Genomic DNA, 21,107 nt, shown 5'->3' with positions numbered 1-21,107 from the left:
GAGACCCAAGAGATCACTTTCTGAAAGCTTTGTTGACGCAAGCAAGCAGGTACACCCTGATAGAAATGGTCTAGTTTCTTTTGAGTGAGCGCGACAGCTTTGTCACACACAGAGTGGCTCCCTATGCACTGGCTTCAAAAAAGGAAATAAAAGTGGGAGAAAGGAGTAATAATAATAATAATAATAATTTTTCTACCCTGCCCATCTGGATGGGTTTCCCCAGCCACTCTGGGCGGCTTTCAACAGAAGATTAAAAACAGAACATTAGATAAAATAGCTATAAATCCAGCTGAAAGGCTGGATTTGAGTTTGTTGGTGTCCTCTCAAATTATGGATATTGGCTCATATTGGGGATGTAAGCTCTGTACTGTCTTATTTTATTGGTACTGTTGCTGTGGTTTTGTCATTGCTTTGGGCTAGAACGATAAACTTCTATATAAAAAACCTACTAAGTCTTAAACTATTTTACCACCACCATGCCTTTCCATTGCTTTTATGGGCTCACACAAACTAGTGTCTCAAATATATTTGCTATTTATTTTAATTGTGCTTAAAGCATAATGAGTTGATTTGAAGGCGGATATATCTCCAATTTTTAAATTAAAGAAAACAAATACAAATGAAAAGGTGTTCTTAATAATTCGGGACACTTGTGCATTTCACGCTGAAATCAAAGTTGAAAGGGTAAAAGCAAGTAAATGTGGTAAACTTAAAAGGATCTGGATTTACCGGTAAATTGTTCCTAAGGCTACGTGTCACTAGATAGATTATCAGCAGTCATTAAGTGCTGGAAATTCCTTTTCAAGCTTTTCAAGCTAGAAGCTTTCAACAGAACAGGAAACTATCAAAGGGATAGATTTGGAACCTCTGCCGGCACGCAATGAATTAATAGTTTCACAGTGCCTGCTGGGTAAATGGGTGGGTCTATGCAGATTTAGCACCAATCGCCATCGGAGTAACCAGGCAGATTGCTGAGAAATTGATAAAATCGAAAGAATAATCGAGTTTTGAGGTTAAATTGTCGATCTAGAGGGTGCGGAGTTGGAAAACAGGTAGAAGTGTTGTCAGAGTGTATTTTGTGGAATTGGAAATGGTGCTGATTCTGATGGGGTGGTGAGAGCTTTGCGGTGCCAAGTACCCACCATCACCTCAAAAGCCATCGGAAAAGGAGACCCGCTTAATTTTTGCTTGGTTTGGTATCGCTTCTCGGCCTTTTGGCTAAGATCAAGTGTAGTATCTGTTCTTATCAGTTTAATATCTGATATGTCCTCTATTTGAGGACTATATATTAAATGGATTTTTGGAATTGGGAGATGGAATAGGGGCTTGCTCCGTCCACTCCATGCATCGACCTGGTATTGCAGTACCTCCAGGAACGGTGCACCTCCCTTTGGGGGGAATATTGCTGGTGCAAAAAATAGATCAAAGTTGTTTGGTATGTGGAATGTGTTCTGACTTTCACCAAGCTTATGCTCTACAAAGTTTTTTGAAAACCAAAGCACAGTAGCGCTTTGCGCTTATTCTGGATGTTTTATAGAGTTGTCTACATATATTTGGAGAAAATAAATGAAGTGATGAAAATGACACACAAAAGTGCATTAGTCCTACCTCACAACGTTTGCAAAAATACATATATTTGGAGAAAATAAATGAAGTGATGAAAATGACACACAAAAGTGCATTAGTCCTACCTCGGGTTACAAACGCTTGCGTGTTTTCAGGTTGCAGACCACGCTGGGTTTCGGCGCTCGTGCATGCACATAAGCACAAAATGACATAACGCGTATGCGCAGAAGGCCAAATCACGTCACGCCCATGCACAGACACGGCGCTTCAGGCTGTGAACGCTGCAGGTTGCAAACGTGCCTCCTGTATGGATCACGTTCACAACCAGAGGTATGACTGTATTAAAAAGAGCTTGCCTGCAAAAATGTGTGTGTTAGTCAAAACTACATACAAAAAAGCCCTGCGTCAGCCTGGGGTTGCAGTGCCTCCAGGAACATGGCGCCTCATCTCTGTGGAGGAATACCACTGGTTCAGAAAATATAAAAAATGAAGCAAGTAGCATAATGTTCTGCTTCAGAATGTTCTAGTTCCAAATTCTAACAGCCAGGCTCTATTTCCAAAATGTTCCAATCACCTCCCCACCCAACCGCTCAACATTCCATGGCCACTGACTTTACTTAGTCATCATTTGTTTCGTCCCTAAAAATATATATATTTGTTGTACTTTCCAAACCGTCCTGCCCGCTTATATCTCCAGGGAGGGCGCCATTTTGACTATATAAGGCCTGGCATTTCAATGAACAGATTAACAAATATGCAGCAGATTTCAGGAACTCCCCCCAACACTGCCGCCCAATCAATTAGAGATTTAAGAAGGCATCAATTTCTGTCCTTACTCCTGCTCCTCACAAGCAGCACTGATTCCCTTCTGCTGCAGTTTGCCTTCCATCAAGAGTCAAGTTATTTGTCTAGCTGTTTGCTGTGCCAGAATTTTACACAATGAATTACAGTATGATTATGTTATTTTACAAGGCTCGTTTCAGTGCAAAGGCCATTCATTTCCGTGCAAAGGTAATGCCATGCAAATGGGGACATTGGTTCTCATTTGCCCGTTTAAGGGAATGGCTGCTGCCCCACCAACCACAATCTGTCCTCAGCCTGCCAGCTTCCTTCTCCTTAGAGTAGACGCAGACTTGTCTTTGCAGAACTCAGCAGGGAAGAGCAAGGAAGAATTATCTGGCCCCACCTATCATTCTGGCTCCACCTCCTGCCTGGGCTCCCTGCATTTCCCGCTTCAGTCCCAATGCAAACCAGGCACCACGCCCTGGAACCTGCAGTTCGTTAACGTTGCTTGGAATAAGGGAAATATTTATTCTGCAACTCTGCTTTGCTTGGCTTGACAGCTGAGTTTTTGCAGGATGCTCTCAAGGGGAACAGGAAGTTAGGAAGGGGAAACTTTGGGGACCTGTACTGGCACGCAATGAGTTAACAGTTACAAGGACCCTGACGTGTAAATGGGCGGGTCTATGCAGATTTAGCACCAATCGCCATCGGAGTAACCAGGCAGATTGCTGAGAAATTGATAAAATCGAAAGAATAATCGAGTTTTGAGGTTAAATTGTCGATCTAGAGGGTGCTGAGTTGGAAAACAGGTAGAAATGTTGTCAGAGTGTATTTTGTGGAATTGGAAACGGTGCTGATTCTGATGGGGCGGTGAGAGCTTTGCGGCGCCAAGTACCCACCATCACCTCAAAAGCCATCGGAAAAGGAGACCCACGTAATTTTTGTTTGGTTTGGTATCGCTTCTCGGCCTTTTGGCTAAGATCAAGTGTAGTATCTGTTCTTATCAGTTTAATATCTGATATGTTCTCTATTTGAGGACTATATATTAAATGGATTTTTGGAATTGGGAGATGGAATAGGGGCTTGCTCCATCCACTCCATGCATCGACCTGGTATTGCAGTACCTCCAGGAACGGTGCACCTCCCTCTGGGGGGAATATTGTTGGTGCAAAAAATAGATAAAATTTAAGTTCATTGTTGTCTTATGCTCAGCTATAGTTCAGCCTTATTTCTCAAAATATGCTTTCTTGGTGTTGTATGTAAGCTCGGTTTGATTTCCTGTCTCAAGGAAATACACCCGTTATTAAATATATTTCCTTGCTCTTATGGGTTGGGAGGAATCTCCGGCGGTCATCTAGCCCAACCGTCTCCAATGCAGGGCTCTTTTGCCCAAGGGGGGGCGGCGGCTCTTGAACTCACAATCCTGAAGCTGAGTCTCATGCTATACGGACTGAGCTATCCCAGCATGCTCATTCATATATTCATAAAAACAAAGGGCTTCGACCCCATAACAATATTTGAAGGTTTGGGAATTAGATCCTAGATGGAGCTTAAAGGGGAACCGTCTCTGCAACGTAGACTTGCCACATAGGACCCATTCTGCATTTTTAATAACTCACGTCTCTTAGGATGGCAGCACAAGTACCCTTTGGAACTCCCTGCCGATTGATATCATGCCTTCACTTTACTCTAGTCGGATGTTATTTTAACGTTTCAAAAGTCTTGAACAGTAGACCTCTTTGAGGGGTTTAGCGGTGTATAAATTTTATGAACTAAAATAAATAAATTCGAGGAACAATCACAACAGCACCGCAGCCCCATAAACACTAACAAGCAACCTTAGCAAAACCCAAACAGCAAACAAAGCAATACAAACCCACCCAATTAGCAGATCACGACAACCTCATCAATCCCCTTCCCTAGATCACATCGGTGGGTTCATGCTCCCTCCAAGCGTTACTCTATATTTCTCCTCCCACGTTGCAGAGCAGTAGCGAAACACATCGGGGAAATGGTGGCAAAAGTTTGACCTGCTTTTGCAAGTTGACCCAGATGCCGCTTGTTTCTTGCTGCTGCTGGGGCTGCAGATGCGGCTTTGCAGAGATCGGCCACTTCCTCCTTGTGCTCTAGAGTCTAGAGATCTCCTTAGCTCCTCCTTCCCCCTTCTTCCCGCCCCCCTGAAGATGGCAGCAGCAGCAGCAACCGCAGCGAGCTGGCTGAAAGGTCCTCGGGGTGTTTTCAGGACGCTGGTGCGCTCCTCGCTTTCTTCTTCCTCTTCCTCTTCCTCTTGGTCAGGTGCGTGCCTCTCACGCCAAAGAGAAAAAGGGAGGGCAGGGAGCTTTTGCACAACTGAGGTTTGCAAAAAGGCTCCTCCTTTCAAGGGATCTGTGCATTCATCCTGATCCGCTTGCATCAAAGCTTAGGCGGCGGCTGGGCTCTGGATTTGGAGATTTATTAGATGGTGTTGCCATCTATGGTGCAAACGCGCCATACATCTGAAGCGCACGTGCTCCTCAAAGATTTCTGGGAGCTGTAGTTCGTTAAAGGGGTGCCAGGAATTGTAGCGCTGTGAGGGGTAAGCTGCAGGGTTCTTTGAGGGAAGGGGAGTGCTTTAAATGTATACACAACCACAGACCGAGGGCACCCCAAACAGGAATGCTCTGCTATGTAAAGAGTCATATGCTGTCTGCAATTTTACGTTTGTGCACACACTCACATGCACATACACAATTGGTCTGAGAGCATCAGGTGCAGAAGCTAAGCAGTTTTGTGCTCCATCAGTCCTTGGATGAGAGATAATGCCATGTAAGAGCAGGATTTAAGTATAAGTTATCATTTTTCTCCCCAAACAATTTTTTAAAAACAGTATAACCAATCTTTTTTCCCTTCTCCGATGGTGTTTGTGCATTTGCAAATCTCACAGTTTGCCTTGAGCATCCTGATTCCTTCCTCTTGATTCTTGGTGATCCCATTTTTGCTGCACTTCGGTGGGCACACAACACCTGTGTTCATGATTGGAGGGAATAATAGGGGGTTGGACTAGATGTTCCTCAGGGTCCCTCCCCACTCTGATTCCAACTTTTGAATTATGCTTTGGGAAAATGGCTACCCCAAGGGAGTCCCGCAGAAGGGCAAAACCCGCCTTTTAAGTCACTGAGGGCCACTCCCAACATCCTGCCTGATGCTTATGCATGATGATTTGTGCTTATCATGACCGTGTCAGGGCAATCGTATGCAGTCCAGCTTTCAATACCGTTTGAGCCTGCAAAAGTCCTGGGGCAGCCACACTGCTTCTTCCCAAATCGGCGCATAATGCTGCAACCTTCTGCTTGAATCCTGTAACTTTTTTAATATCACAAATCTTCTGGTTTATTTTTGTCCTGCAATGAGGACAAATAATAAATTTGAATATACATCAAATAATAAATGTCCTGCTTTTGTGACAGGGGGTTGGACTAGATGACCCTTGGGGTCCCTTCCAACTACGGTTCTAAGTCACAAAAAAGGGCTGGTTAATGCCAAGGGAGTAAACCACCTTGGATTCAACTTCTGAGTAAATGTGCTTAGGACTGCGCTCTGGAGAATACCCTGTGTGTTTAGTTTTAATTTGTTTTAATTTTCAATGCAAAATTACAACAAAAATTACAAACACTGAATCCAAAATAAAACAGTACAAAGAAAAAAACACAAGAGAAAAAAGAACACAAGAAAAACACAAGAAAACAAAAAAAACCACACATCTACAAATAAAACCGTATCGTCATTCTAATCATTATGTACATATACACATATTGACTAACTTCCTCTGTTCTAAGACCTCAAAATTTTTACTCTTTCTAAATTGTTGTGTCTAATGTAGATTACCTCTATCTTTATATTTTTTGCACCATTTTTCTCTTTCGTTAACCCTGCAAAGCTTTGTTCGTTACATACCGGTATGTGTTTAGTTTTAAATTTTTGTGGGGTCAGAGAAAGGCAAGCTGAGGTCCAGCAAATATGTGGCCTCGCAGTTGACACATTGCACCTTCTGCCTCCATCCATCTTCCAGATGATCTCCTTCGGCAAATGGACCGGCGTGACGCCTGGGACCGCTTCTACACCGCTAAGGAGAAAGGAGCTTTGTGTCCTGGCCACTTTGACTGGTTCTTTTCCTACGAAGATGTCTCGGGGTTCCTGCTCTCCTTCCTTCAGAGCTCGCCGGCCGGCCAGACCCAAATACTAGACGTTGGCTGCGGCACATCCGCTTTAAGCCTGGGGCTCTTTCGAGACTCGCCCCGGCAACTTCACATCTCGTGTTTGGATTTCTCCCCTCCAGCCATTGACTCCCTGCAACAGCTGGTGAGGGAGAGCCCCCCACCGGGGCACCCTCTTTCTGAACTGCACTGCTACCTGGCCGATGCCACTGCCTTGACCAGCACCTTCGAGGAGGGATCGTTCCACCTCATACTCGACAAGGGAACCTGTGATACGCTGCTGCGATGCCCCCAGGGCCCGGGCAGAGCCAAGACGTTGGTGTCAGAGTGCCTGAGGGTGCTGAGGCCCACGGGGAACCTGCTTCAGTTTTCCGATGAGGATCCGGACGCCAGAGTGCCGTTTTTGGAACAGGCAGGGGGGGTGAAAGTTACCGTGAAGGAAATTGTGCATATCGGTGGCATCTGTTACTATGCTTACATACTAAGCCCAGACTCTTCAGGGATCAGTGGAGCTGTCAAATAGAAGAGGGATCGAAAAATTGTATCCTATGGGGTGAAGTAAAACCTTTGAGGCCAGCTGGGGCTTAGAAATTGGGTGCTAGCTAATGCTCTTCAAGCAATCGATCATGTAGTGTGGCAGCATCTGCTCTCTGGAACTCCCTGCCACTTGATCTTAGGCAGACGCCTCTGTTGTGCTGTTTTTGACGTCTGCTAAAAACTTTTCTGTGCAAGCAAGCCTACCCAGGGAAGAAAGCGCTGGAGGCAGAAAACAACAGGAATGGCAAAAGGGAATGAAAATGAGCCGGTTTGAGAGTTATTCTCATTTATTACATTTCTCATCCACCCTTCACCATCAGGTTCCAGGGCGGGTTACAACAGTTTAAAAATACGTTATTTTAAAATAAGTTAAAACAGATGACAGTCAAGAGAATAGGATGGGTTCTAAGATATACATACCAGTATATCTGAGGTGTCAAAGAGGTTAAACTTCAGAATATGACAAAAATTACATAATGCAGGTGCCCTACACAGCTCTGTGGGGAGGAATCCCACAATAGAGGGGCTGCCAAGGAAAATGCCCTCGCCCAGGCCTCCACCACCCCAAATTTGTGAGGGTGGTGGAACTACCAACAGGGCCCCTTTGCCAATCCTAACACTCGAGAGGCAGCCATTCAGATACCAGTTATTTGGGGCCTAAGTAATTGAGAACTCCAGACCTTAACCCGTCTGCTGCATTTTGGACCATTTGAAGTTTCCAAATTATCTTCAAGGGCAGCCCCGCATGCAGTGTGTTGCAGTAATCCAGCTGGAAGTTACCAGAGTGTGGAATACAGTGGCCAAGCAATTTCTGTCCAAAAGCTGGCGAACCAGCTGAAGCTCGAAATAAGTATCTGAAGCTTCATTGACAGGGCTGGATCCAGGAGTTACCCTCAAGCTACAGACCTGCTCCTTCCAGCTGCATGTATATAGATTTAGCCGCAGGCAAAAAACCAAGGATGGAGAACCCCTTTCAATTTGAGGGCCACGTTTTCTTTTGGACAGCCTTTTGGGGGCCTCAGGGGGAAACAGGTGTGTCTGAGGAGCAGAGGTGCCTGGAAAGAGTCCCAAGGGCCAGACAGAGCTTTGGCTTGAGATGTGAAGGCCGCGGGGGGGGGGGTGTTTCTTTAAAAAATATTATTATTCCATGTGTTTTTTTTCCTCCCAAGCCTTCACATTTCTAGACCTAGAGAGTCACATTTGGCTCTCCTGCTCCAGTTTAAGCCAAGAGCTAAATGGAAAAGGAGGTGGCACCATGTAGGAATTGTGGGAAGGCGCTTCAGGCCTAATCCTCCGCTGACAGACGCTCATCCCACTTGATAGAATGACACTGAAGTCACCATTTCCATGTTTGTCTTCAGGCCCCTTTGCCTGGGAAAGCGGAAATGACGGAGACAGGATGTTTGTGTTACTGTGTTCCGTGAAGTGGGCGAGAGAGAGAGAGAGAGAGAGGGAGGGAGCCATGTTGCAGTGCTCCGCGTGTGTTTATATGTAAATAAAGTGGATTAGCCAAAATGCGGAGTTGCTGAGGTCTGTTACGCAAGCTGCGAAGACTCTGCGGATCCCTAAGTGTGCCGGTGTCTGTTGGCATCGGTCGCTGTGATGTTCGGGCTGAAGAAAGCTTCTGAAGCTCCCGAACGCTCGACCAGGAGGGAGAGAAGATGCCAGTCGGGCCTGTGTCTCTGCCAGGGTCCTACTCGAGTGTAGGACGAGCTCCTGACATCTGCTACCCCTCTGAGAGACACCTCGAAACAAAACAGCAGGATGCTACTTTTGCTTCTTTCCAAGGCGATGCCCCAGAGTCCCTTTCCAAGACATTGCCAAGTCGTGATTAGACGTGGGTGGCGTTGGGAAGGTGCCGTTTCTGTCCATCCGTCCCAGGGAAACATTGGGCAGAATGTTACAGAAGCACCTCCTCCACGTCGCTGTCAAAAGACGACAGTCCTTGGGAAACAAGAAGAGGGGAGGAGGTTACAGGGGGACCTGGGACCTGGATAACCAGAAAAATGTCTCGCAAAGGATTCTGGGCTGTATTCACTAAGTAAAATGTGGCATACAGTGGTATCTTGGGTTAAGTACTTAATTCGTTCCGAAGGTCCGTTCTTAACCTGAAACTGTTCTTAACCTGAAGCACCACTTTAGCTAATGGGGCCTCCTGCTGCCGCCGGAGCACGATTTTTGTTCTCATCCTGAAGCAAAGTTCTTAACCCAAGGCACTATTTCTGGGTTAGTGGAGTCTTTAACCTGAAGCGTCTGTAACCTGAAGCGTATGTAACCCAAGTTACCACTGTACTAGGGTGCTATTTTTCTAGAAACAGAGGTGCCAGAACTCGCCATGAACGTCTATTATTATTATTATTATTATTATTATTCCACCCTTCTTCAAAAGATCTGAGGGCGGTTCACAAGAATAAAATACAAGCTAAAACCTAAGTAAATAATTAAACCAAAACAACAAAAATAACACTACAGTAGTACCTTGGGTTAAGTACTTAATTCGTTCTGGAGGTCCGTTCTTAACCTAAAACTGTTCTTAACCTGAAGCACCACATTAGCTAATGGGGCCTCCTGCTGCTGCCGCGCCGCCAGAGTACGATTTCTGTTCTCATCCTGTAGCAAAGTTCTTAACCCGAGGTACTATTTCTGGGTTAGCGGAGTCTGTAACCTGAAGTGTATGTAACCCGAGGTACCACTGTAATGGTGCCCACCTGAGAGGTGCCAGAACTGAGTTCCAGCAAGTTCTCGCTGAAAAAAGCCCCACCCACAGATCAAGTTGGGATTTGGGGGGGTGGGAACTAGTAGGACACTCACCTGCCCCCAAGTCCTCCTCGCCGTCAGCAAAGAGCTCGTCTTCCTCCGCCTCCTCCAGCAACGTGAAGTCGGGGGGCCACCGCAGCTCCCCGCTTTCCACATCGCCCACTTCGATGGGTTCCACTACAATGGAGGGCAGGCGAGCCTTCCCGGACCACGTCTCCACATAACGCTCCTCATCATACAGCCTCCGGGAGGCTGGCCCCTTGAAGACACTCTCACACAGTTCCTCACATGGCGATTCTGGGCACTGGCCCCCGCAAGGGGCTGCCCGGACGCACATCTCCTCGCAGGGCAGCTCAAGGGGGTCCCTGGACATCTCCTCGTAGGTCTCGCCAGGGAGGTCGCCGCATGACTCCGAGGGGGAGCCGCGGAAGGGATCTGCCCCCAGGCCCTGGGGAGGGCTTAGGAAGAGCTGGAGAGAGAAGTGCAAAAGAAATTTTAACCCAAATCAAAGAACGGAAGGCCTTTTCACACGTTGACGATTTTTTAAATTCAGGACTAAGAGAGAGGCTGGGTGCTGGGCACCATGTCTTTAATTAAAGCGCAGGATTTCCCCCTAAGAATCCTGGGAACTGTAGTTCGGCCAGGGTGCGGGGAATAATAGGGGCAAAACTGCAGCTCCCAGAATTCTTTGGGGGAAGTCGCATGCTTTAAATGTGTGGTGTGCATGCAGCCATGGTGGGCTTTACAAGTTACAGGGGGATAGATTTCAAGCAGCTTATGGACGGTCAGAGTGGGTCTGACAATGGAGCCAATGCCCTAGAGCAGGGGTAGGCAAACTAAGGCCCAGGGGCTGGGGCCAGCCCAATCGCCTTCTAAATCTGGCACACGGGCGGTCTGGGAATCAGTGTGTTTTTACATGAGGAGAATGTGTGCTTTTATTTAAAATGCATCTCTGGGTTATTTGTGGGGCATAGAAATTCATTCATTCCCCCCAAAAAAATATAGTCTGGCCCCCACAAGGTCTGAGGGACAGTGGACCGGCCCCCTGCTGAAAAAGTTTGCTGACCCCCCTGCCCTAGAGGAATGGGTGGGTTCTCCCTTCCTCCAGCGGAAGCCGGACAACCACCTGCTGGGCTGCTCTAGCTCAGCTGTGGGGAATCTGTAGCCCTCTAGATGTTGTTGGACTACAACTCCCTTCACCTCTGACCATTGGACATGCTGGCAAGGGGCCGATGGGAGTTGGAGTCCGAAAACCTCACTGGACTCCAACTCCCATCATCCCTGACCATCAGCTATGCTAGCTGCGGCTTAGCTGACCTCCAACTTTACAATTCTGCAGTTAGCAAATTGTGATAAGGTTTATGTTGCTCACGTCATCTTCAGTTTGCCATTTCCTTTTCTGGTAAATAAAACTCTTCCGATAACTAAAACTTGTTGGGGGGGGGGGGGGAGACTCCAATTGCAATAGACAAAGCAGCTGAGCTCACACACAGAGACTCTGCTTTGAGCTAGCAGTTCAACTCCTGCAAAGCTTGCATTTGGATGTCCCAGTTGCCAAGACCCTAGTGAACAGGGAACGTCAATGAGGACATGCACTGGCTTTCTGATTCGTGCTTTAGACACTGGATGAGAAGGATAAGGGAAATTCCTCAACTTGCATAGGAGGGAATTATATTACCTGAAGATGGAGGTGGACAACAGCTCGAAAGAGCGTTCCCGTCTTACCTGGGTGTTCAAACTAGGCGCTCGGTGGGAACTGTCCTCCCTGGCTGAGATCCACTGCATCTCCTGATCAGTGTTTGGACCAGGCTCACCACTCATGGCAGGATCCAGACCTCCTGTAGACATCTGGCACGCAGCACACGTTTCGCCCTGGGTGTCAGGGCCCTCACATCCCCTCATCATTTCAGTCATGACTGCATCTGGGAGCAGGCTCTCTCGAGAGATCCAGAGAGACTCAGGCCCCTTCCAGCTTTTGAGGTCCCTATCCATCACAAAAAAATAATAATGAATACACACGAAAGCAAAACAAGATCTGAGGGGACGCAGTCACCACAGCCTAATCTTGTGTCATCAGAACCAACAGTTTTACAAGCATTTGAAACTCTTTTAATACGACAAGAATTATGGCAGCAGTCCTTTATCAAGGGTGCAGAGAGATGTTGGGAGACCCCTCACAGAACTACAGTTCCCAAAGAGGTATAACAATATCTTTTCACGGGGAACTTGTAGTTCTGTGGGAGGAAGAGAGAGGTCTCTGAGCAACTTTCATCAACCCTAACACATACCCTCCAACATTAATCTGATAAAAAATAGGGATGTCTGAAGGAAAAGCAGCACATTCTGAGTTCAAATTAGAAACCAGAACGGCTTCTGAAAATCCACAACTGTCCCTGGAAAACAGGGACACTTGGAGGGTCTGTAATAACAAACAATGGCTCCCCCCCTTTTTTTTTTGAGGGGGAAGCCATGATTCTTTCATGTTTTGCTTTGAATGTGTGGTGTGCATGCAGCCTCAGAATCGTGTCCCTCTCTGATAGCGGAGAGCTCAGGGTGCGGCCGCTTAAGAAGGATTAGGGTCTGAGTGCCCTGACTCTGGCCTGGGATCTCACGGAAGCGCTAAAGCGCTTTGTCCTCGTGGCCAGATAATCCTTCAGCCATAAGATATGCCCACATATCCCATCACTGCATGTGGAGCAAAGGGTCTGTGGTGACGTGACCCTGGCTGCATAGGCAGCCTGCTCCCTCCTTCTGAGAAGAGCAGACCCACGTGGAACATGCTGCGTGAAGGGGTTGTTATAGGAATTCTAAGGTGAGAGAGAGAGAGAGAGAGAGAGAGAGAGAGAGAGAATAAATGTTCATAAATGTACAAATGTATAAGTATAGTGTCTGAAATAGTACAGGAGAGTGTGATAGGAATTTTGAGATCTTAGATATATGTTAAATGTTAATAAGTGTACCAACCAAGCATGTACAGTGGTACCTCTGGTTATGTACTTGATTTGTTCCGGAGGTCCGTTCTTAACCTGAAACTGTTCTTAACCTGAAGCACCACTTTAGCTAATGGGGCCTCCTGCTGCCACCGCACGATTTCTGTTCTCATCCTGAAACAAAGTTCTTAACCTGAGGTAATATTTCTGGGTTAGTGGAGTCTGTAACCTGAAGCGTCTGTAACCTGAAGCGTATGTAACCACTGTACATAGATCAGCACAGGAAGACCGACCTGAAACCATTTTGATTCCCAAACTGACCAAATGTTTTCTCTGCAAGGTCAAAGGAAAATGGAAAAGCCTCCCCATTGTCTTTTCCTTCACAAATCCTGTCTTAAGGGCACATTTGGGTCAGGAACTAAGTGTTTATCATTACAAAAGACTGGCCCAGGCTCTCCAGGCAATCCAATCAAGTGATCATTAAACAGGTAAACTGGCAGACAGGAGGTAAACAAAGCACTCAGATTTCTGCTGTAGACCGCCCTTTCTGTGATGTAGGTATGATGTATCGGGATGGGGGTCTTGAGCTACACCCCTTCTGTGATGTATGTATGATGTTTCTGGGGGTGGTCTTGATCTACAGGTGTTTTGGGGAGTGGTCTTGAGCTACAGGGAGGGCAATTTCAAAAGTCTATATAAGAGCTTGCAAACCAATGTTCTGGGTTCCTCTCCTTCCTCCTTGCATGGGGGCAGTGGGGGACCTTGTTGCGGCAGTTTAATAGAGATCAGGCTTACTAGCTGCTTTGCTTCTCAATATTCTCTGGTTGGCCTCTTGTTATTTTCTCCTACCAGTTGAGAACCAACTTAAAGACTCTATACGGGCTCCTGGGTACCCCAAAAGGGAAAAAGGAGCAGTTTTTCTTATAACAGGGTGCTATTGTGGCAAAAATATTCCAGCTGGGGGAGCCTTCTCTCCCTGGAACTGAAATATTATCCTCCTCCGAAGCATGGCAGACTCATTAAATGCAGAGTCTTATAACTCCTGAAGCAACCCTAAACTCTAAGGGATTTGCAGCAATGTCAAAGTTGGGCTGGTCAGAATCTGAGGTCGCATCTTCACATGTTGAAAACGCTCCTATACTGCTTTAAGCAGTCGTGGCTTCCCCCAAAGGATCCTGGGAACTGTCATTTGCGAAGGAGTGCTGAGAGGAGACCCCTCACAGAGCTATAGTTCTCAGCACCCATAACAAGCTACAACTCCCGAGATTATTAGAGGGAAGGCACAAAGTGGTAGAGATGTGCTTTAAATGGAGAGTGTGGATGTGAGTGCTCCCAAGAGAAGCTGTTTGGGAACTTTGCCACATTAAAAAACAAACAAACAAACAAACATGTTCTTGACATACAGAAATTAAACAGGTGAAGCTTCCCCTCCCCACCTCAAATATTTTGTCTCTACCCTGAATAAAAGCTTCACTCTTCTTAAAAATATTTCTGGGGCACAAGGCACAGGAGCAGAGCCAAAGGGAAAAGTTAGAATTGCAGAATGTGTGGTATACCATACTGAAGTCCTCATTTACTAGCATGTTGAAATTGGGTCTGGGAATTAACAGGTAGCTGGTGTAACTAAAGAGGCTACACGTTCCTTGCCAGAACTGACCATACAACCCATCTATGGTTGATATGTCAGTGTAGACAATAACTGAGTGAGATGGACTGAGCTAAAAGGGAGTTTCACATGTTCCTATATTTTATTTTCAACACCTGCTAAAAGCATTCATCTTTGAAGAAGCCTTTCCCAGTCTGCACCTATACTGGCTCCCCCACTCCCGTATTTCTTAATTGTTTTATTACTTCTTGGTTGCAACCCTGGGCCTGGATATAAACTTAATAAAATGAAATAAATCAGCTCTGCCTTCAGAACTATGAGGAACCATGGAATCTTACTTTATTTGGGAGGGGGGAACCATGGTTCAGTGGTTCCCTGTTTTGCATGCAGAAGGCCCCTGATCATAGCTGTCAACTTACAGATTTGAAAATAAGGGACCAGCAGCCTTGAAAATAAGGGATCAGCAGTCAAAATAAGGGATCAACAATTACTTTGATAAAATACATATTTTGTTGCGTGCAAATGGCTTTAGATACCTATTAGGTCCATAAATTACCATATAGCATATATTCAACACAGAAAACGGCAACAATTTGTTGTTGACAAAGGACAGCTGGACATAGAAAGGGCCCCATTACCTTCAGTAGCTTATTTAAGAGACATCATCAATAAGGGACAGCAGCGGGACATGGCGCTGGAATAAGGGACTGTCCCGCCAAATAAGGGACGCTTGACAGCTATGCCCCTGATTCAACCCAGGTTGGGCTGGGAAGAAGAGATTCCCCTCTGAAACCCTGAAGAGCTGCTGCCAGCCAGTGCAGGCAATACTGAGCTAGATGGACCAACAGCCTGACTCAGCCTAAGGCAGCTTCCTATGTTCCTATAGGAACTCCTCAAAAACAAGGCAGGTTCAGTTGGGAATCTGCCAAGAGGAACTCTCCACCCCTCCCCTTTCTCACCTTTTCCTGGAAATCGATCCTGTGGGATCTTGGGTGGATCCTCTTCCAATTCCCAGGGCTCACCTTCTTCCGGCAGAAGTGGAAATATCCTCTTCCTTGTCTGGTGGAATTGGTGGGGCAGAGAGGATGTTCGCTTCCCCAGGCTCTGGACAGAATAACAGAGCAATGGGGGGGGGGGGAGAGAAGGAGGGGCTTCCAGATCCAGGGGGTTGAGGTCACCCCAGGACACTGGCCATCCATCTCTATTCCCTGGATATTAATCGCCCTCTGAGATCATGGAAACTCAAAGCACAGCTAATGAGCTCAAGGCAGAGATTGTCACAGGGCTAGTGCGAAGGGTGGGGAATGCCTTACTTAAAGCAGACAGTGGTGGTGCCTGTCCGTTGTGTGTGCCTCATCGCAAATATCAAGGTGCAAGTGGGTTGCCAACTGATGGGACAAACCCAGCAGGGCCTGCACCTCTGCTTTTAATAGCGGCTTGACCGTCAAGTAAGACTTCTGGGTTTTTAAATAATAATAATAATAATACATTTTTGTATCTAACCTTTCTGATTCATGTGCATCGCTGAAGGAGGCATCCATTGATTTAAAAAAGGCAATCTCACAATAAAGTCCCAGCATCAGTAAATTGCAGTGGTACCTCAGGTTACAGACGCTTCAGGTTACAGACTCCACTAAACCAGAAATAGTACCTCAGGTTAAGAACTTTGCTTCAGGATGAGAACAGAAAACGTGTAGCGGTAGCGGGAGGCCCCATAAGCTAAAGTGGTACCTCAGGTTAAGAACAGTTTCAGGTTAAGAACGTACCTCCAGAACGAATTAAGTTCTTAACCCGAGGTACCACTGTACTGCGGAAGAAGGTACGAGTGATGAAAAACGATATTCAAATCAGAATGTTGTCCACCCCGGCAGCAAGGCAAGAGCAAACTCTGGGGCTTCTATTTAAACGGCACGGAGATGAGTGTGCTAGTCTGCTGACACACGCAAGCCAACATCTCTAACAGCACAGGAGCAGGGGCTGGTAAACAATATGGCACCTGAAGGATTGCCCCTCAAGGGGCAATCAACATTTAATAGCATTATCCAGCTTCAGTTCATCCAGGCAACGACCTCACAGCTCCTATCATGTGATCCATTTTTGTGAAGCATCCTCTGAGATTATATGGGCTCATCCACTCATAAATTTAATGTGGATATTAAGTTACTTGTGCCTGGTTTCCCAGCATCCTCAGTCAAGTCCCCTGCCCTCCATTTAATTTGGATTTCCCAGTTCTGATGATAATCCAATTAAGGGGAGAAGGGAACCCATCATGGGCACATTGTCATAAACTCTGGCTTCAATGTGCTCCCAACACCGGCATTTGAAGCCTCACACTCATCTGTATCCCGGAGTCTATCTAGAAATTCTGCTGTTTGATGCGTTTCCCCACAAACCACCCTGCCACCCGGTTTGAAAATGCAAGCTGAGATGTGTACTGTTCAGGCAGATGACGGCACACATGTGCAGAAGACGTCTTCCTTGAATAGGAATTCTGTGGCAGGTGGAGTTTGCCAGTTCGGGGAAACAAATCAGGTAAGCAGTATCAGGTGAAGACACTGTTCCCCTCTCTGGTGTGTACAGGAATGCAGAAATTTGACTTGAAACACAGCGTGACAGATGGGGCCTTTCAATGTGTAAAGGTAAAGGGACCCCTGACCATTAGGTCCAGTCGTGGCCGACTCTGGGGTTGCGGCGCTCATCTAGCTTTACTGGCTGAGGGAGCCGGTGTACAGCTTCCGGGTCATGTGGCCAGCATGACTAAGCCGCTTCTGGAGAACCAGAGCAGCGCACGGAAACGTCGTTTACCTTCCCGCTGGAAGCACTTTGACGTGCTTTCAAACTGCTAGGTTGGCAGGAGCAGGGACCGAGCAATGGGAACTCACCCCGTCAAGGGGATTTGAACCACCGACCTTCTGATCGGCAAGTCCTAGGCTCTGTGGTTTAACCCACAGTGCCACCCATGTCCCTATGTCCACATGTTTCAATTTGTACATAGCCACAAAATCACATTACCCGACTGCGGACACACTGAAGTACATTGTGATATCATACTGTTGTTTTTCAATGCACAAGGTGACATTTCACTGGACAAGCCAATAGTGAGGTGTAGGGTTGCCACATTTTGCCAGTTGCTTCTTTGTTTTTAACCGGCCCCACCCCTGGCCCTTCATAAGCAACTTATCTCCCAGAAATTGAAGAGGTGAAGAAGATAACTTTCTCTCCATGCCAGAGTGTTCCAGGCTAAAACCACCTTATAACAATGGTTCTCAAACTTTTTTCTTGGGAATAAAAATGTGCTCGTGCCACACCAATTTTTTAATCGATAATAAATACGTTGGAAAACACAGCTACGATTGTCTTCAGTATCACTTGATGTTCTTGCTCTCGTTTTGAAAAGATATCTATCCACATTCTGCAAATAAAAATAATTATTTTGATACTATACTACGCTGAAATGTTTAAAGGTTTCTTTGATTGTCCCTGAATCTTCCCACAACACTTGCCACCCTCTCCTGCCACACCAATGTTGCATGCCACACCCTCAGAGTACCACTGCCTTACTAGAGTACCACTGTCATTTACCTCTCACAGACTTACTATTCCCATCAACCCTGAACAAACCACAATGCCCAAAATTATTCAAAAGGAAACATTGCTTTGAATGTGCTTCAGAGCTATAGTGTGTAAAGAGACTCGGAAAGGCATTGCTGGTCAATACGAAGTTAGATGGCCCAATAGTCTGACACCGTATAAGGCAGCTTCCGATGTTCTTATTTATTTTAAAATAATTACTAGCTTAATACTACCCTATTACCGATATTATTATTGTGTAACAGTTTTCTGTAAGGCAACGAAAAGGCATTGAAAGTGGAAATACAATTGCTCAGAGTATACAACATGCTTCCAGCAAAAATCCAAAACAGTAGGTTAGCTCTACTCAAGAGTCGACCCATTGGAATTAATGGAAATGATTAATTGAAGTCCATGAATCTCAATGGGTATGCAGAAATTATTGAATGCAAGCTAATATTAGCCAGAACCCAACTTCCCATTCAAGTAACATAGGGAGTGCCTTACACTCCCACGAGACCGGGTGGACTCTCCTTCCCCGAAGGTTTTAAAGCAGAGGTCCATCCAATGCCCATCTGTCATGTATGATCTAGTTGAGATTCCTGTATTGCAGGGGTTGGACTAGATGACCCTCAGGGCCCTATACAATTCTGATTCTAGGCTGACTGGCAGCGGTTCTCCAGGGCTTCAGATCTGGAGATTCTGGGACTTGAACCTGCAATCTGCTGCATTCAAGGTAGATGCACTTTACTTATTTCTCTTGTTAATTACTCATTCCTAAAATAATGAATATGAACTTCAGAGCATGGGAAGTCACCCAAAGATATATAATTTGGCATAAAATTTGGTCTTCTTGGTTGTATTATAATTTGGAATGTATTTAATGTGGTTTTTGTTGGATTGTTAAATTGGAAAACTCAATAAATATTATATAAAATAATGAATACGAGGATAATCTCATTCGGCTCTTTGGTCATTATGAGAGATTAAGATCCTTTGCAGGAGGAAGCTGTGAGCTCTTTCTGCAATGTCCGATACTGTATACGGTTTCCAACGCACCATAAAATCACCCCTTTGGCATCTTTTTACCAGTGACGTGAGGTGGGATTCCCACCCCCCCTTGTGCTTTATTTTTCCAGGGGTGAAATATACTCAGAGTCGCAAAGTGATTTCATGCTCTTTATTCAGCTCATAGTGGTGAGGAGGAATGAATGCAAGTCCCCTCAAAGTATCTGCTTTATATACATTATTTACACAATGGGCTTATACAATGGGCTGCACATGATTGGCTAATTCTGGAATTCTACTGTAAGCCAATCAGGCTGTGGATTCACTTATATCTGGAGCATGATTGGGTGGTTCCTGCCGACCAATCATACTGCTGCATTGTTCTAGGACCACTCAGACTGTTGCATTCTGAAGCCTATTGTTCTAGGACCAATCAGACTGCTGCAATTTGGATCCTATTCAACTCAGTACATAACAGGGGGGGAAAGAAACCCGTCACATCTACCGGCCCTTCTAGCTCAATACTGCCTACACTGACTGGCAGCGGCTCTCCAAGGTTTCAGGCAAGGAGCTTCTTCCATAGACGCCATTGGGGACTGAACCTTGGGCATTGCAACGCAGATGCTCTGCCACCGAGCTACGGCATTTTCAGGGCAATTTTTAAAACCAATTTTAAAAACCACATCCGAAATAATTCTTCTAACACAAATGAAGACCCGAGTTAGAAAGAGCAAGACTCCCTTCCCGCTTTAGCGCTCCTTTAACATCTCCACAACTCTCTACTTTTCTTATCTCTAGGTTGCGGCCGGGACACTCTAGCCCAGACACACCTCTGCTCTCTAGGTGGTGCGCCACCTTTTTTCTTCCCCTCGCCCTTCCAGGGAGGCTGGTTCTTCCCGCTTGTCTTTTGGGGAGTGTTTTTGGAGCGGTGGGGTGTCGTTTGCTTCCATGGAGACTGCCTACCGCGTAGCAAAGGGGATCTTGTTCGTGGCGGGGTTCACGGGCGCAGGGCTTGTGCTTTGGGCCGTGGTCGCGCCGGACGAAGCGCGCAGAAAGGAGATGGCGAAGGTGGGCGAAAGCTCCAGTCTCCGGGGTTTGTGGTGGAGGTCAGAGGAAGCCACGGTGCACTTGCGGGAAGCCCCGGGCTCAGCCCGTGGCGTTTCCGGCTAAAGGTAGCAGCTGACGAGAAAGAGACCCCAGAGATCCTGAGAGAGCTGCTGCCAGTCAGAGTGGAGGATACTGGCCCCAATGGGCACATGTAGTCCTCCCGTGTCTGTTTCTATAGCCGTAGCTGCAGCTCTCCAGCGGTTTGACTTCACCCTTGAAGGCACCTCTCCTGGATTTTCTAAACGTCTTTATTTCTTTCCCCAGGAGTTTGCTGATGCTACCCCACAGGTGTTGACTGAGCGGCAAAAACATAACGCCATGGTAATGGAGATCCTGAAAGAGGCAGCGAAGACCGATGAGAATGTGGCTCACAAGCCGTGGCCCTGGAAAAAATAGCAGTGAAGCAAAAAGAGTCTGTGCTGGCTGGACTCTATTCTAAACTGAGAACTTTGCAGAAGCTGGATCTAGGAGGACTTTACGGTCTCTTCAATGGAAAGATTCTTCTGTTTTTTCTTCATGTTGTAAGGGTTGCTTTGGTGTAAACATTGAGCGATAAAATTTCCTTTGTACATCACACTGACATCTGTGCTTATTTAAGGGTTTGTTGTAAACTAGCAACAAAAAAAATAAGTTTGTAGTTACAATAGAAATATGTCTGTGTAGAGAGAGGGCTTATATTTTGCCAAGTTGTCTGTACGATGGCATCATACACTTTACAGCCATAGCCGGGTACCTCAGCCCCAGGGGCCGAATGCAGACCTTCAGGCCTCCCTATCTGATTCTCAGAACTTTCTTCAAGTTGCACCCCTCACCTGCTTTGTGCCCCAGAAGTGTTTGCCTGGCTGGAATGCAGCCTTGGACTCTGATCCTGTGTCTTGTTTGCCTGGGTGGAGGGTACAGAGGTAATTGCGTAGAAACTAGACCACTGTACCAAGGTAACATTCACTGTAGTGCCTACTTTTGCCTTTGGCTTTGCCTACCACTGGCATGTGGTCCTCAGAAGGTTGCCCAGAAAGGAACATGGTCCTCTTGTGTTGAAAAAGGCTTCCT

The 21,107-nt window shown here is 46.3% G+C and overlaps 3 protein-coding genes across 5 annotated transcripts; 2 read left to right on the top strand and 1 right to left on the bottom strand.

Annotated features, from left to right (window-relative positions):
* Nucleotides 1-4,436: 4,436 nt before the first annotated feature.
* CSKMT (citrate synthase lysine methyltransferase) lies at nucleotides 4,437-7,353 on the top strand (the record flags this gene model as incomplete). Its single annotated transcript, XM_080984844.1, has 2 exons — nucleotides 4,437-4,644; nucleotides 6,398-7,353. 2 exons carry the CDS (start codon nucleotides 4,437-4,439, stop codon nucleotides 7,063-7,065), a joined length of 876 nt encoding a protein of 291 aa, XP_080840970.1. The 3' UTR covers nucleotides 7,066-7,353.
* Nucleotides 7,354-7,491: 138 nt separating this feature from the next.
* Nucleotides 7,492-15,461, bottom strand: LOC308465040 (uncharacterized protein). Of its 3 annotated transcripts, none has more exons than XM_080984851.1 (3): nucleotides 15,332-15,461; nucleotides 11,562-11,820; nucleotides 7,492-10,305 (listed from the first exon to the last, which is right to left on the bottom strand). In XM_080984851.1, exons 2-3 carry the CDS (start codon nucleotides 11,748-11,750, stop codon nucleotides 9,685-9,687), a joined length of 810 nt encoding a protein of 269 aa, XP_080840977.1. In that variant the 5' UTR covers nucleotides 11,751-11,820; nucleotides 15,332-15,461; the 3' UTR covers nucleotides 7,492-9,684. The 3 variants fall into 3 exon arrangements, with proteins under 3 accessions (XP_080840977.1, XP_080840976.1, XP_080840978.1); XM_080984850.1 differs by lacking the exon at nucleotides 15,332-15,461 and adding an exon at nucleotides 12,834-13,403; XM_080984852.1 differs by lacking the exon at nucleotides 15,332-15,461 and having other exon boundaries at nucleotides 7,492-9,023; nucleotides 9,891-10,305; nucleotides 11,562-12,806.
* Nucleotides 15,462-19,807: 4,346 nt separating this feature from the next.
* UQCC3 (ubiquinol-cytochrome c reductase complex assembly factor 3) lies at nucleotides 19,808-20,631 on the top strand. The gene is made up of 2 exons (XM_080984955.1): nucleotides 19,808-20,018; nucleotides 20,322-20,631. The coding sequence occupies exons 1-2, from the start codon at nucleotides 19,899-19,901 to the stop codon at nucleotides 20,451-20,453; spliced, it is 252 nt and encodes an 83-aa protein (XP_080841081.1). The 5' UTR covers nucleotides 19,808-19,898; the 3' UTR covers nucleotides 20,454-20,631.
* The last annotated feature ends 476 nt before the right edge of the window (nucleotides 20,632-21,107 follow it).

This window comes from Podarcis pityusensis, assembly GCF_964106645.2.
Source record: "Podarcis pityusensis genome assembly, chromosome: 16".
Taxonomy (NCBI): Eukaryota; Metazoa; Chordata; class Lepidosauria; order Squamata; family Lacertidae; genus Podarcis; species Podarcis pityusensis.
Note: the sequence above shows the minus strand (reverse complement) of the source record. Positions and strands in the feature narration are given on the sequence as shown.

Bases quoted from the DNA above. Each gene is read 5' to 3' on its own strand.
- LOC308465040 (XM_080984851.1), bottom strand. From the start codon at position 11,750: ATGACTGAAATGATGAGGGGATGTGAGGGCCCTGACACCCAGGGCGAA. The intron at 10,306-11,561 runs GTAAGACGGGAA...TTCTCTCTCCAG, and splicing joins CGCCTAGTTTGAACACCCAG to CTCTTCCTAAGCCCTCCCCA.
- UQCC3 (XM_080984955.1), top strand. From the start codon at position 19,899: ATGGAGACTGCCTACCGCGTAGCAAAGGGGATCTTGTTCGTGGCGGGG. The intron at 20,019-20,321 runs GTGGGCGAAAGC...TTCTTTCCCCAG, and splicing joins GCAGAAAGGAGATGGCGAAG to GAGTTTGCTGATGCTACCCC.